Here is a 15421-nt window from a genome sequence, read left to right as displayed (position 1 = left end):
ACAAGGCAAAAAGTTCTTATCCCAGTCATGAGGTGGAGGAAGGAAATGCCTTCAAGAAAGGACAGAAGCATTCCTCTCTACCCACCCCAGAATTTCCCATTACAAATTACAATTGATAGGAAACACCTTTTCCCCACATAAATAAGTTCTGGCAGAAAAAATTCCTATTTCAATTTTGTGTAACCACTTTGACCCCTTTAATAGCAATATGGGCATCAAAACTGAAGAGCTTTAATGCAGTTTGTCAGACAGCTTCTGAGCATTATTTGATTTTTACTTTTTTTGAAGTCATGGACTTGTTTGAGAACAACCATCCTTTAAGAACAACTGCAGAAGATGAATTAATAGTTGGTCTGAATAACCCAAGAAGTTAAAAGAACAGTGATAAACTTGACTTCCAAATATAAAAATCAAGAGATATCACGTCTTCCTTAATTAAAGCTAATTTAGCATACTGCTCCTTATAAACAATACTAATATTATTGAAACAATCACTAATAAATCATTAAATCATTGATATTCCAATTATAAACCTAAGCAAAATTGAAGTACGTGGCATTAGATGCTAGTATCACTGAATTACCTTCGAATCCTTAGCATAGTAAAGGGTACGACCTCGAAGCTTGAAGTAACGCTTTTTCCACCTCTGAAAAGAACTGGTTTGCTTCAGTAGTAATCCTTCTTTTATACTTGTCTGAAAAATATGAAAATACAGTAAACAAGGTAAGTACATATCTAAATAGCTAAGCGTATAGATCAAAGTTATTAGCTTTTTTTTCTATTATTTATGTTACACGTATTGTATAGATTTCTAACTATTCACATTATATTGAGACTAACTCTCTGGGCAACCAGAAGGCACAGCTATTCTTTCAACAATGCTAATTTTGCATGAAAAACAGAAAGACAATCAAGAGGCATATAACTGTTGTGAAGATCACCACAACACAATTCAAGTGTTTGGCTAGCTACAAAACCACAAATTAAAGCAAGAGCCAACTGGGGGTGGCACAACGCAGACAAAAGCTAAAACCAACCTACGTGAGGTCATTTCCAGTGCCAGTCTGACTACATCAAGCGGAGAAATGATCACCACATAGGCCATAATTTAACAAGGTGCTTAAAAGTGTCTCTTTCCAGCATAGGAATTATGCAAGTTGTGCATGACTCCAAGTACTAAGGTCTTCAGCATGCACTCAGCGTACAAATACAATTACAGAATCATAGAATCACAAAGGTTGGAAGGACCTACAAGATCATCTAGTCCAACCGTCCTCCCATCACCACTGCTACCACAAGCACTAAACCAAATCTCACAGCTCCACATCCAGACCCCTCTTGAACACTGCCAGGGACGGCGACTCCACCACCTCCCTGGGCAGCCATTCCAGTGCCTGACTCTGAGAGAAAAAGCTTTTCCTTACATCTAACCTAAACCTCTAGTTCAACTTGTGGCCATTTCCTCGGGTTCTGTTTGTTGCCTGGAAGAAGAGGCCAAACCCTTCCTCATCACAACCTCCCTTCAGGCAGTTGTAGAGGTCTCCTCTGAGCCTCCTCTTCTCCTGACTAAACAATCCCAGCTCCCTCAGCCACTCCTCATAAGATTTGTGCTCCAGATCCAAACCATTCCGCTCCAAACTGAACCCTGCATATGTGAAGCCCACTCCTTGAAATTCAGAAAGTGCAAATTAGCGTATTTTAGATGTGCACACAGCTTTAGCCAGCATGTGTGAGATTCATCAACCCGATGACATAAATTCTCCACTTAATCAGACAAAATGACACCACACAGCTAGTTAATTGCATGAATCCTGCAATCCATTTTCTTCAGCTTTCAAGCTTGCAAAGAGTATGAGAAAACGTAAGTGCATTTGGATATTATATTCCAAAATGGTCTCTAATGCATAAGATTTCCAATTTGTATTGCAGGAAAGCGATGCAAATCTTGTAATACAATTTCTAGACAACATGATATAAATATCATCATTATTCTAGACTTTTCGAGGCTTAATCAGACCTGATTTAAAGTTCATAAACATTTTTGTCTGTCACGATGTATAAAATCGCCCTTAACTTCAATGCAAGTTAATAAAAATACAGAACACCCAGAAAGCACTTAAATGTTCCTACCACTTCCTTTAAATGAGAGGCATCATTACGATGAACATCACACCCTTCATTTGGATATTTCTAATGCAATAAACTCTGAATACAGCCCAATGACCACAAAGCAATTGAATTAACGCTCTCTAAAAGGCAGTCCTCTCAGATGAAATATTGTGGATGAAAGTTTTGCTGCATCTCACCTTACATGTCAGTGGGCCAGAACATGGCATCCTGTCAACCGCTCTGTTCGAGCTAAAGAGCAGCAATTCCCAACTGAAGAGGAATGGAGAGCATGCTTGACACACACAGCTTCACGACTGCCTGCAATTTTCTGACCAGGCCCAATGATTAGCTATTTTTACATGACATAAATAGACTTAATCAGTTAGCAATTCATCCAGTTGCAAGCACATATTCAAAGCTGTTTAGTGTAGCCATGCAGCACTTGTGTTTTGCAGCGCTCCTTGAGATTTCCAAAGTTATCAGGATGGGATTAGATGGCTTCTATGTTTGCCAAGGGAAACAATAATTCACCTGCACAGCAAGCACTGATTTAGGGAAAAAACTTCCTAAATGGAAAGAAATCCACGTTCACTAAAACACACTAAGCATTCTAAGAAACATACATTGCACATTATCAGGAATTTTAAAAATCTGGTCAAAGAATATAAAACCTCTTTACACCTTGATTTATTACTTGCTAAAAATGAAATTTATTCTTTCCATTTTTACACTTACAAAAGGTGTAAAAAGTAAGGAGAAACGCCTATTTCTCCTTATTTCTATTCATCTCTTAGAGCACTTCTATCCCTAAATTCAAATCAAGAGCTTCTACGCTAAATCCATCCATTTTACGTTCAGCCCCTTAAAATTAACTCACCACAATCAAATAACAGAATGTATTTTTGTACTGAAATGCTAGGAAAATACTAGATTGATAAATAATTTCCCCGAGGAATGAAAGCACTTCATGAAACATACATCTGAAGTCTACATTTTACCACAAATATGTATTCTGGACTGAGATTTAAGCATGTCAAATAGCCAATTCCACAGCTGCAGATTCCAAATTTGAGCCTCAAGCTTTGGCCCAGTATCTTTAATTAACTTCATTTAGCCTTTAAAATGTGCAGAAAACCCCCAGCTGCTGACTGAGTCGTTAGATAATCTGCTAATAAGGCTTTCCTGCATCTACATAAAAGTCACAACACTTACAGGAATTTAAGACTGGATGGGGCCTCCCAGGGTCCTGAATTTGGGTTCCCATTATTACGTACAGCCCGGTCATGTAAAGTTTTTTAAAAGCATTCATCAGGATATAGCTACGTCAAAAGAAAGCATTCAGTACCTTTTCTCTCACAACTGCAGGTAGAGCAGTGCTCCAAGATCCCCCTGTTCTGAGAAACCTTCTAATTAATCTCAGCTGGACATTAAATCTGAAGCATAAGCAATAATCGTTGCCAATTATATTAACTGCTTGCCTACTGCAATTTAGAAGAAACAAAAAGATGCACATCCCACAGTTCTATACTACTTATCACATTTAGAGAATCACTGCTCATCTGCTTGCCAGTCTCTGGCTTCCCCATTCAGCCAGTTGTACAACCCAGTAACACAACATCCCTCCAGAGGTATGCAGCTATGACAAAGGCAAATGGTTAATGAGTACAACAAAGACTCACAGTTAATATGAACGACATCACAGTACGGTTTCCTTTTAGTTACCAATGAGCTTGAACATGCTTCAGTGCGAGGCTGAATTAACAGCTAACAATCTCTACTGCTTTAGCCATTAACAACTGGAAAAATGATTCACAGTATTACAAACACATCACAGTACTCCACAGTTGCATATTTTCCTAAAGAAACGTAATTATCACAGCCACATTTTATGCAGTTAAGAAGGTATAAATTTATAGTCAACAATCCAAGAACACAGGATGCAACTCTGCATCACAGTAATCCGAATGAAAATAATAAATGGGATTTGTGCACATATAGATCTTGAAAAGAACTTGAGGCATCTTCTTTCATATCAGCAGATTTTTAAATCTTCCATATATAATATTTGAATAGTCAGAAAGAATTGGTTTTGTTTCAAAGAGACTCAACTACACTGCCTTAATCCTGATTCACTCATTTTGTGATATCCTACATGTGTGCCAAAATCAAAATTTGTAATTCTGGCCCCTCAAGAAAAATCCAAAGAAAGGAGAAAAGATTCTGAACTTAGAAAATGGTGAACTGTCTGTATATAGTTTACTGGCAACTGCAAGTGAAAACACTGAATAATTAAACACAAAACTCTGCCCTCGTTTTAAGGTATGTAACTGCATGTGCTATTCAAAATGTGTCAGGAGACTGCAGAAAACAACATCAGGAAATGTCTGAAAATGAACAGAATGAAAAAGAGAACAGGAAAGGTCATAAAACAAGGCAGGTTAAATGTAAACAGGAAATTAAGAGGATGAAGAAGAATTTTAAGATCACCTTGCAACAGATGCTCACGCTGAGACTAAAACATTCTTTAAATACTTTGAGAGATGAAAGTCAGCCGAGCAGTTGCCAGGATCATTTTCCAACAGAGGCATGAAAAGAGTACTAAGGAAAGGGAAGATCACAGCGAAGAAGTTCAGCAAATTCTTGGCATCCATCATTACTGATGAAGATGATGAGTCAGCTTCTCACACAACACCTCTCTGTAACATCAGAGCAGCTACATCCACATTGCATAGGAAATACTAGACCATCTGAATCACTAAGTCATGTGCCTCAGATGGCACTGACCCACAAGTCCTGAGGATCCTGAAAGGACCACTAATATTAAATTCCATTGCTGTTAACATAGGAGAGTCCATGTGGAAGAATAAAACTGCTGAGCCCACACATATCTGGGGGGAAGAATCAATGAGCTTTTGCAAAGGAAAATACTGCCTTACTACTTCTACAGATTACTGAAGAAAGTAACGGAATGGAATTGAAAGAAGGGGATTTTTATGGACTTAAAGTGATAGGAAGGCACAAGTATGGCATAATAGTCACTTTTTGCTGGAAAAAGTCTTAACAATAGGGTTCCCAAGGAATCAGGACTAGGACCGAGTCTGTTCAACTTCATTGACCCAAAAAAGGACCGCACAGCAAAATCTTAAGATCTGTGGCTAAATTTCACGTAAATAGTAAAGATCTTAAAGTTTTAAAACTGAACAGGTGGGCTAACATGGAGAACACAACCTTCAGCCCAAATCAATATAAGATGACTTGAGTAGGGAAGAATAATCTGATCCTCACTAACATTCTCATATGAACTCTGAGTGGAGAAAAGACTTCTTCAACTCACAGTTGAAGTTCTCTAAAGTTCTCAGTTCAGTGTTTAATCACAGCCATAAATGTCAACTAAATGTTGGGTGTCACTGTGAAAGGTGACAAGTAAAGACCAGCTTAACAAAGATAATAAGCAGGTAGTGACTTTCCGAAACTTGCTGTCAAAGGGGATTGCAGAGGCAGACAGTGTCAGCAATTTAAAAAAAAAAAGAACTATATAAATTCAAAAACAACACCTTCATACAGTCTCTTTTAATATTTTGTGGGAAAGTACCAGGAGAATGGGTTACCAAAGGGACAAACTTGCATGCTGCTCCTATAGACTTTCCTGTATCATTGCTGAAGATGGAATATGTTCTGACTCCATAGTAAAAATTTCTAAGGATCGATTCTTCCTGCCACACTGAAAGCACCTCTTTTGCTTTGAAGTCTGATGCTTGCATTTGAAAGCGTATCTAAATCTCCATTTACCAAAATAATTAGCACTTGGGTTGTTGACAGACCAGAACACTAAAGGATAAAAAAAATTTCAAAAGACAGCATTTGTTTATTATCCTCCCGTGGCACTTCCCATTTATACGACCTCACAAAGTTAGGTACAAAAATAAACTCATCCCTCTCCCTTTCGGTATCATGGAGGTACACTTTCACAGTCTGCACAGGTTTGGCTGCAGGCAGACATCATAATCATTATGTTGCAAGGTAAAGTCTCACAGCTCCGATTTACTCAGAGCCCCTTAAAATATTCCAAGTGTTCAGCAGATCAAAAATGACTTTTATTATTACCAAAACTTGGCAATGAGACTCTTAATTTTGATTTAAATTATGTCCTGATTATTTGAGGTTTTTGGTTTTCCTGACAATCTCAGCACAGCAGCTTCTATTACTGTCATTTATCCTGACACATATTTCATTAATTATGTCAAAACAAAGAGAAAATTTACCTACAGAGAATAAAAACTTAATCAGCTGCTCAGCTCCAGGTTTCGTTTTTATTGAGGATTTTGATTTTATTGAGGATTCCCTATCATACAGTCTGACATGTGAAAATTAGAACCAAACCAAGAACTATCTAATGGCTATGAGTACATACAATTAAAAATGACCAAAGTAAAAATGAAATTGAAAACTGATACAATCGTATTGACTCCAAAACACTGCTTTAATTTCAAGAGTATCTTGATAAAATAAGCATCATCAAGAACTGAACGCTAACAACTGATCAAGCAAATGCTATTAGTGACTGAGGAATCACAAAAGTGTCAAGTTGCATACAGTCAACGTGACATTGTTAATGAGTTATCTCAACAGAATGTCTGGATACCTTTGAGAAACCATTTCTCCACAAGCTCAGAAGGAAAGCCCCCCACTCCTTCCACTCCCTACCACAAGACTAGTTGGTGATTAAGCAACACAATTTTTGTGTGATAACAAAAGAGGATGCTCTTCCAAAGTTGTTTTATATAACATATTTCTGGGGCTCCTTCATGTGAATAGATTCTAGCCTAAGTGAAACTGTAATACAAATGAAAGCAATTATACAGCTCATGCAGTTCCTCCACCTTGTTTTTCCCCCCATGTTCCCTTCCAGCCTATGTTGAGGACACAGATTTTGCATTACTGTTAAACTAAACAAAAATCTGACTTTCAGATTCCTCTATTTGGCAGTGCAATAAAAAATGAACCAACATCAAATTGTGGATAAACTGCCACAGTAAGAATATATTGGTAACGAGGTGAAGCTGAATTAGCAAACCAATTTAAAAATAGTGGTTGGAGAATGTATCAAAAATGAGCAGGATATTGCCATGCCAGGATGAATAACTACACTGAGAATTAAAAAAAAAAAAAAAAAAAAAAAAAAAAAAAAAAAAAGTATCTTGTTATAAATAATATCAGGCTGAAAATCAGAGAACAAACTTTAGCTGCTATTCAAGTGTTTACCCTCATAATTTCCATCCCAACACAACATGTTGATTTCAGCCTGTGTACTCATTAATCAGGGAATGAAAAAGCAATAATACACAGAAAAAGGATAAAACAATTCATAGAATCATGACTTGGGGGCAAATATCTGAGGATCTGGGTTCTATTTCACAGCAGAGCTAAGAGAGTAATATTTTACAGCTACTGTCTGGAGCTTCATAGGGGCTCCTTTTAAAGCACACGTGCTCCGAGGGGAAAAATTTAAAACAGCTACATTTCAGTGGTTTTGAGACAAAAGAATATAAATGGCAGATATCTTACAGAAAAAGAAAGGCAAAATACAAAACATAACAAACAGTCAAAGCGCTCAGCTGGCAAGATCTTCTTCACCACAGTTATTTAGATCTTGGTCTTGGTTTCAACTAAATAGGAGTGGCAATCAATGCGTTGGCCAGTCTGCCAAGTCTGTGTAGAACACGTCCAAAATAAACCATTAGAAAAGAATTTCTCTATGGAAATGCTTTATTTCAACAGAGAAAACTCTTCCTCTAATTCTGTCTAGTGCTAGTATGCAAATAGCTGTTGATCAATCACTTGAGGAAATTACAGAAGCATCATATAACAAAAATATATTAAACGTTGCTACAAACTTCAAGTGATCCTTTCTTGCAAACAACTTGCAAGTTAAACTTGTCATAACAAACCCTCTGTGTTTTACTTATTGCAGTTTTAATTTTTTTCCCCTTGGAGAATGTTTAAACAAATTCCACTGATGAAGTCAGACTTCCTAGGAGCTCCGTTTGGTAGAAGAGAGCCTACACAGAACAAGTTAAAGCTTGTGGCTCTGCAGGGAAAGCTGGGGAACAATTCACACCAGGTCACGAAGCTGTAAACATACATTCTCAGGAAATATCAGTATTAAACAAATGTGTTCACAGAGAACAAGTTTTTAGAACCCTTACATTTATCCCCTTCTTTGAGGAGATGAAAAACCTAAAAATTCCACTCCCTCCATTCTTAAACTTTTTCTAAATTACTAGTTATTTTAGAAAGTGATCGGTCATTGCATAAATACCCAGGTCTGTACAGACATATAGCAACAATTTCACAGATGCTGCAGATTCTGCATAGTGTATAAACCCAGAAGCTTATTAACTGAATATCCAAGCATTCCTGATTTTTTATAGCATTTCCTATTGCTGCAGATACAGAGTACATGCTTTAATCTAATTCAGTAGTTACACTACACTTCAAGTTTATATTGGCCTCAATTTTGTTTTACTGGATGGCACATAAAATCCTGGATACACATTTATCATGTTTGGAATTACATTTTCTAGGGTTTTTTTGGTTGGTTTTTTTTTTCCTTTAACAGTCTCATTTTAACCATCTATTTCTAGAACACTTAACTAAACCTTTAATTCCATAATTCACAAGTCAGGATCTCTTGCTTACCTACAGATCTCTTGAGGCTTAGGGAGAAAAAAAGTAATATACTCTCAATTACTGAGAAAGCCATCATTAAGTAAGAAGAGTGGGAAGCTCACTTGAACAACCACAGTACAATCCACGGGTAAGGATCACAACCCTAAATCTGCTGACAAGTCTTTGTAATACAGATGGGAAAGCTGCTGGCATTCTTTGCTGCAAGGGCATTTGTAGACTCATGGTCAGCCTGCTAAGGTTGTTTCTCCTCAGGGGCACAACACGACAATTGCTTTTGCTGAGCTATCAGGTTAGTCAGGGATTGCTACCCCTTCATAAATGCATGCTGACTACTCACAACACCTTTTTGCCCTTCATGTGTTTGGAAATGGTTTTTAGGATTATTTGCTCTATCACCTTCCCAATGACCAAGGTAAGACTAACTGGCCAGATTCTCCTTCTTGCTCTTCATGAAAATGACTTTCTCCTTTCTTCCAGTCCATAGTAGCTATGATCTTTGAATGGTAATGGAGAATGGCTTTGCCACCAACCCAAAGATATGCAACACATCACCTCCAGTGAACATCCATGCTATTTATACCAAAATTGATTGCTAAAGAATGGTCTTCCCGATAAAGACCAAGGTGAAGAAGGCATTGACTCTTCATCACCAGGTCCCCCACTTCAGCCAAAACAGACTTGCATATACCCTGTTCTTCCTTTTGTTGCTGAAGTACTTGTAGGAGACCTTCTTGTTAGCCTTCAAATCCCTTGCTAGATTCAGCTTTGGCTTTGACTTTCCTAACCCCGTCCCTCCACGACTGAATTCCTTCTGGGTCACTTGCCCCAGTCTCCACCTTTTGTATGCTTCCTTCTTACGTCTGAAATGTTTCAAAAGCATCTTGATCACCCATGCAGTAATCTGCTCTGAAAGTTGTGGGACTGCCACAGACAGATTCTCACTCTCTTTCACTCTATCTTTCTGTTAGTTCTAAGAGTGAAATTCTTCGTAGCAAAACACACCTTTTTCTATTTTTCTTATAATTCTTTACAAATGTTATTGAGTTATCCATGCACCATTTCAACCAATCAAGAATTATACACAACTCCAGCAGTCTAGACAATGTCTGGAGTTCAAATTGGCATCAAAACTCCCAGTTTCAGTTACTATAGTTTATATAATGTGGAGTTATTAAATTTAGTGTGTAAGTATTTTATAGTTTGGTGTATTTTGGAGGAAAATAAAGAACAGTCTGTGATGGAATACAGAATAAGTGCCAGATAGATCTGAAGTTTACTGTCTGGACAATGACAATCCTCTGTATCCTCTGGTAGGCTGCTTATTTGTTGCCCCTTGTCTCTAAATATGCAGAATGGAATATTTTTTTCACGTCAAAGAGGAGCTATGTTGACACACTCACTTGTTTGCATTTGTGCAGCTACATCTAACAATTATACGTGTACTTACTGAATGTGTATTTAGGGAAGAGATTATTAATGCAGGAGTACTGGTCAAGTCATCAGAACAGCAAAGGACGAGGTCTGAAATGGTTCTAGCTTTTTCTAGCATTTCCCATGGTAAAATTGTAGTTTACTCAGCAGCCCTTAGCAGAAGCCACAGTGGAAGCAGAACTCTCACATTACAACCAAAGGAGGAAACTCTCACTCGAGCCCATGGGACTGGAAAGCAGAAGAATAACATACATTGGATCCTCCCTTCCCCTCTGTTTACCAATGGGAAATACAGGCCTGTAATCACTTGTGAATCCACACTCCCTCAGTGCCGAGGCTCATTCATGTACGTGCTATTTTCTCTCATTCAGAAAAACACAATAAGGCAGCTTCTCCCAAAGCACACATCTCTGGAAAGGGGCAAATCAGTACTTTGCAGAGCTATGTACAGCACAGCCCTGCTCACCTGTCCAACAAAGAACACAAGCTCATGCTCTTACTCTGTGTCAAACCCTTGAGTTGTGAAACACAACGCAATGCCTCCTTCAGTCACATCAGAAATGTTTCCTCTTGAAACATTTTCTTGGGCACACAATACAGTGGGTAGTGACTCTGAATCGCTGGTATGGGCTTATCAAAGGCAAATCATGCCTAAACATAAGGGAATCTTTTCTAACATCCTTGCATCAGAAAATCACACAGCACCCCCTGCTTGGTATTTAACGGCTCTTGTGGCTAAAATATAGCAACAGCACTCACTTTTTTTTTCTTTCAATGAGTTAAGCAGTTAAGTATGGATTTTGCCTTTTCAGCTTTAAACAGCTCAGTGGTCATTTTTTCCACTTAATTCAAACTGCTATTAAAAATAGCCCTAGCATAAAAGCAAATGAAACTACAAACATGGAAATAGATGCACTAGAATAAAACAAGATTAAACTTCAACTTGAATACATGCGTTCCTTTCGGTTTTGGTTTTTCATTCTGTTATTATTAGTATTGAGGAAAGTGCTTCCAGATAAGTAAGTCCTCAGTTTTATAAAACCTGTCACTTTGCATATCCGTTGTGTAAGAGGACTTGGAGCTTTCAAGGTAAGAGCACAGATGTACTTCACATTGTGCTTGCTTGCAGATTGTTATGCAAAAGCTGCTTTTCAGGGAAGCTATAAAAAGGTAAATTCTGTTTCAGCTTTAATAAAACCTCAAATATACTCTTATATCTTCATTTAACAGCATATCCACTAACAAAATCAGAGGTTCATTAAAGACCTGGCAGAGGCATAATAAAGATCTTTTAGTCCCTATTCTTCTCAAAGTCAAGACAGACCGTGTAGAGATTTGCAAAAACAGGCTACCTGTCATTTTATTCAGGGGCCCCATTTTCTCACTTGGCTCAAAAGCAATTCCTTATTCATAATACCTCACAAGAAAAAGAACAGGGAAAACAACAATCCCTTGATGATTGCTATTACACTTCATTTGGCATGTCCTGATTATCTTTTGTTCAAATCACAAAGTTTTCAACAGGAGAAAATATTACATGAGACACAAGGTTGCTTTGCTTTCCTGACCAAATTAATGAATTTACCTAGGTGTATTTTTAAACAGGAAAAAAAAAAAAAATTACGTTCAGCAAAAACGTAGAAGAGAATTGCAGATGGTTTTCCACTGAGGATGTAGGTTATGAAAGTCTTACATCCTGCCATGCACCAGGCTTAGCATGCTGCCCATGCAGTATGAAACCTTTCAATGAAGAGCCATCTTCAAGAGCTTTACGTGTGAGAAGCTCTGATCTCCTCTGGGATGTGAAATGAGTGTGTCCCCCATTTTTTTCACTGGCCTTTCACACAGAAGTGGAAAGCATGGAAAATGTTTGCTTTTAAAATAGATGTGGTTAGTCAGATTTCTTCTTGTGTTTCCTCATCACGTTTTTCTGCTATTGACTTTCTTCTGCTTTAATATACTTGTCTTCTCATTATTGCTTACTTGTGTTTAATGCAGGCACTATAAACTTTTGAGAGTCGTCCAATTTCTAAGTAATTAAGTACTTGAGGAATGTCTGAGGTCTATCTTTTCCCTGTGAAGTTTGACAGATAAAACCTAGAAAATCATGCCTGCGCTGCCTGCCTTTCCCCTTTGCTATGACACTCACAGAAGAAACTGGCAGCCACTCTTTGGGCCACTGTGCATCATTTGGCCTTGCACATTTCAGGGCCAGTACTCCGGAGCAGAAAATCAGAGCAGTTGCTCCTTGGCACTGAAATCACCAAGTCCACCAAAATGCCTGAGATAGAGCAACTCATTGTCTTTGCACACTTGTGCTGGAAGCTGAGGTATGTTTGAAGTTTGTCGACACACAGAGAAATTCAAAGAGAACGAGCCAAAAATTGTTAAAAATCTGTTAATCAGATTTAAGCTGCATGATGAAAATTTAAAATGTCTAGGATGATCTCCCAACTCCTTTCAAACTCATGAGGCTTTGAAGAAATGCTATGTAAGTGTGATGTTAGGATATCTTAATGCCAAGTAATTCTATCTATCCCAAATACTGGAATATTTTAACAAAAAATGATTAATACAAAATCTCATTTGCATAAAGACTCTGTCTGTTCATTTAATGGTTCAGGACTGTAGTTAGTTAGAGGTGCTGATCAGAAGGGACTTGGATAAGGAAACAAAACAAAGAGTATCCTTCTTTATATGTATGATATTCATAGAATCACAGAATGGCCTGGGTTGAAAAGGACCACAATGACCACCTAGTTTCAACCCCCCTGCTATGTGCAGGGTCACCAACCACCAGACCAGGCTGCCCAGAGCCACATCCAGCCTGGCCTTGAATGCCTCCAGGGATGGGGCATCCACAACCTCCTTGGGCAACCTGCTCCAGTGTGTCACCACCCTCTGGTATTATATTGCTTAATCTGGGCTGAAATTACCATCATTAGCCATTCTAGAGACACAGCAGTTAGTACCCCCAAAAAAAGAATGTCTCCTACAAGCTAAAACAAGCTTAAAATTAGTTGTAATGATTTTATAGCAACTCCGTTGATTTATTCCAGCAGCTGCAGAGGCTGTAACTGCTCTCCTCTAAGCTACCAACAGATTTCTCAGGTTGCTAACTGAAAGGTGAGCAATCAGTCAAACTCGTTAATGGCAGCTAGATCAGGCTCTGTTGAGCAGCAAACTCTGAGCTGACTGATTATTTTCATGAAAGTTGCCCAAAGTGGAGGAGGATTTTTACTCTAATTATGTTGTACTTCTTGTTTCTACGAACTCATATTGGTTTTCCATACATAATACGAGCATACAGCAAAAGCATTGGGTGTTTTAATTACAAATCAGAAACTACGACTCACCAGGCTTTCCTCTCTAATCTATGAATCAGAATTGCTGAACCCTCAGAAAGGCTTTTGCTCGTGCATCAACACACAGCTCCCCTACTCTCAGAAGGACTGAGCCTACGCTTCCTTTCATTAGCTGACATGGTAAATGGCCAATGAACACATGTGCTGTCAGCACAATGCATGAGGTGCAGACACAGCATCCTTAAGCCCATTTATTCTTCACGGGAAGTCACAGTTTAATTTATATACCTGTTAGTTAATGTAGGTCTTTAACTCACAAGAGAAGCCTGCAGGGGAGAAAGCATAGACTGCCCCTGACAAGCTAATTCACAACAATAGCAGGGAGCCCTGAATGGATTGGTGATGGAGGCCTAAGAGGCTCCTCCATCCTCCCTACGACCACGCCATCCATCTGCACAGCAGCACCAAGCCACAGAAGTCCACTTGATTAATGGGTCTTGCTAGGCAGCAGGCTTTTTGCTTCTCGTCTGCATTAGGGACTGGCTGGGTTATCATTCTGAATGAGAAGGCAGGTCGTCTCTTCATTCTTGAATTTAACTTTAAGACTGATGGAATCACAATATTTATTTTCTATACGTAAAAAAAAAATCTGTCCAAGCTTGAGACAAAGTCAGGGATGCCTTTCTTACATTCCCAGGGCAGACAGTCTTTTTATTCTATACTATTCCATTTTAATACTTGGCTTCAGTAGTAGAAGATCAATGAAAAGCATAACAAAAATAAATATTCTGACACATACAGCACAACAAATGGAGGAGGGAAAGTGCTTTATTTGTAGGTTTTGAAATTTTTCTGAAGAAGTTTTAGGGTAATTTTACTTTCTGCTTTCTCAGTCACATGTTGAACCTGTTGTGCCTTGGAGAATCCCTTTGGTGCTATTTTTATTTGGTCCAAACGTGGGCTGAATATGGCCCAAGGTACAAAACAAGAAGTTACTGCCCCAAGGAGCCTGCAGCTATAAACACTGAAATGCAAAAAGGATGCACTATGACCCCAATGGAAGAAATGAATCAGTTTTTAACTAAGCAAAATTATATTGCTATTTGAATATCAGAAGGAGATGAGAGAATTTCAATGAATAGAGATAAATGGCACGCATGAAATGAGAAGGAAGGTCATTATAGCAGCACTGGCACAGAAGAAAGGACAAGACAAAAAAAAAAGAGACAGGATTATAAATTCTAACATGCTGGGAAAAGCCACAGGCAAATCAGCAAGGCTTTCCTATAGTGTGAGCATACAGCTTCTGATTTATAGTAACCATTCACATTTTATGAATAATCAAGTACTGAGAACAATGACACTTTGGAGTTTCAGCTTACGTTTGTTAATAACATTTACTGCCATTTCATATGCTGTGCCATTGATAACATAGAATTGAGTTTAGCTGCTTAATTCACCTATCTGGAAACCAGTTTAATGAGCAAACAGAATTAATACTGAAGCATAACCTAGGTGGAAAGAATATGCATCAATATTGCTATCAAGAGAGTTGAAATCTTTCTGGATAAGAAAGCCCCAGCAGTATTCTGGGTCTTGAAGGCTGGGAAAGGCTGCCATTAAACAACTCTGGAAACGGTGTGCTATTGTTGCACCCAGGGTGAGGAGGAAGATGTTATGGCAACTATCCATATGCAGGAATCATGTACATGAAAACCCCAAGGGTATAAAACTCAGGATCCAAGTGAGTTAGTTTGCAAGGCAAGATGCAAAGACTGCTCTACTACCAACCTGACACTAATTATAAGGAATTGTGATGAAATTGATCAATGGTAGTGATAATTTTGACTTTAAAGGTATATCATTAACCAGTATTAAAGAAGTTT

The 15421-nt window shown here is 38.3% G+C and overlaps 1 protein-coding gene across 3 annotated transcripts in view; it reads right to left on the bottom strand.

Annotated features, from left to right (window-relative positions):
- DGKH (diacylglycerol kinase eta) overlaps positions 1 to 15421 on the bottom strand; it is a 167543-nt gene that overhangs the window by 83152 nt on the left and 68970 nt on the right. For all 3 annotated transcript variants that reach the window (XM_090131319.1, XM_031615605.2, XM_090131327.1), the window contains exon 3: positions 584 to 694. In XM_090131319.1, the coding sequence (XP_089987445.1) occupies positions 584 to 694 (111 nt within the window). The remainder of the gene's footprint in view (positions 1 to 583; positions 695 to 15421) is intronic.

The sequence above is a fragment of the Phasianus colchicus genome, chromosome 1, assembly GCF_987193195.1.
Source record: "Phasianus colchicus chromosome 1, bPhaCol1.hap1.1, whole genome shotgun sequence".
NCBI classification, from domain to species: Eukaryota; Metazoa; Chordata; class Aves; order Galliformes; family Phasianidae; genus Phasianus; species Phasianus colchicus.
This window is presented reverse-complemented; position numbering and strand designations above follow the sequence as displayed.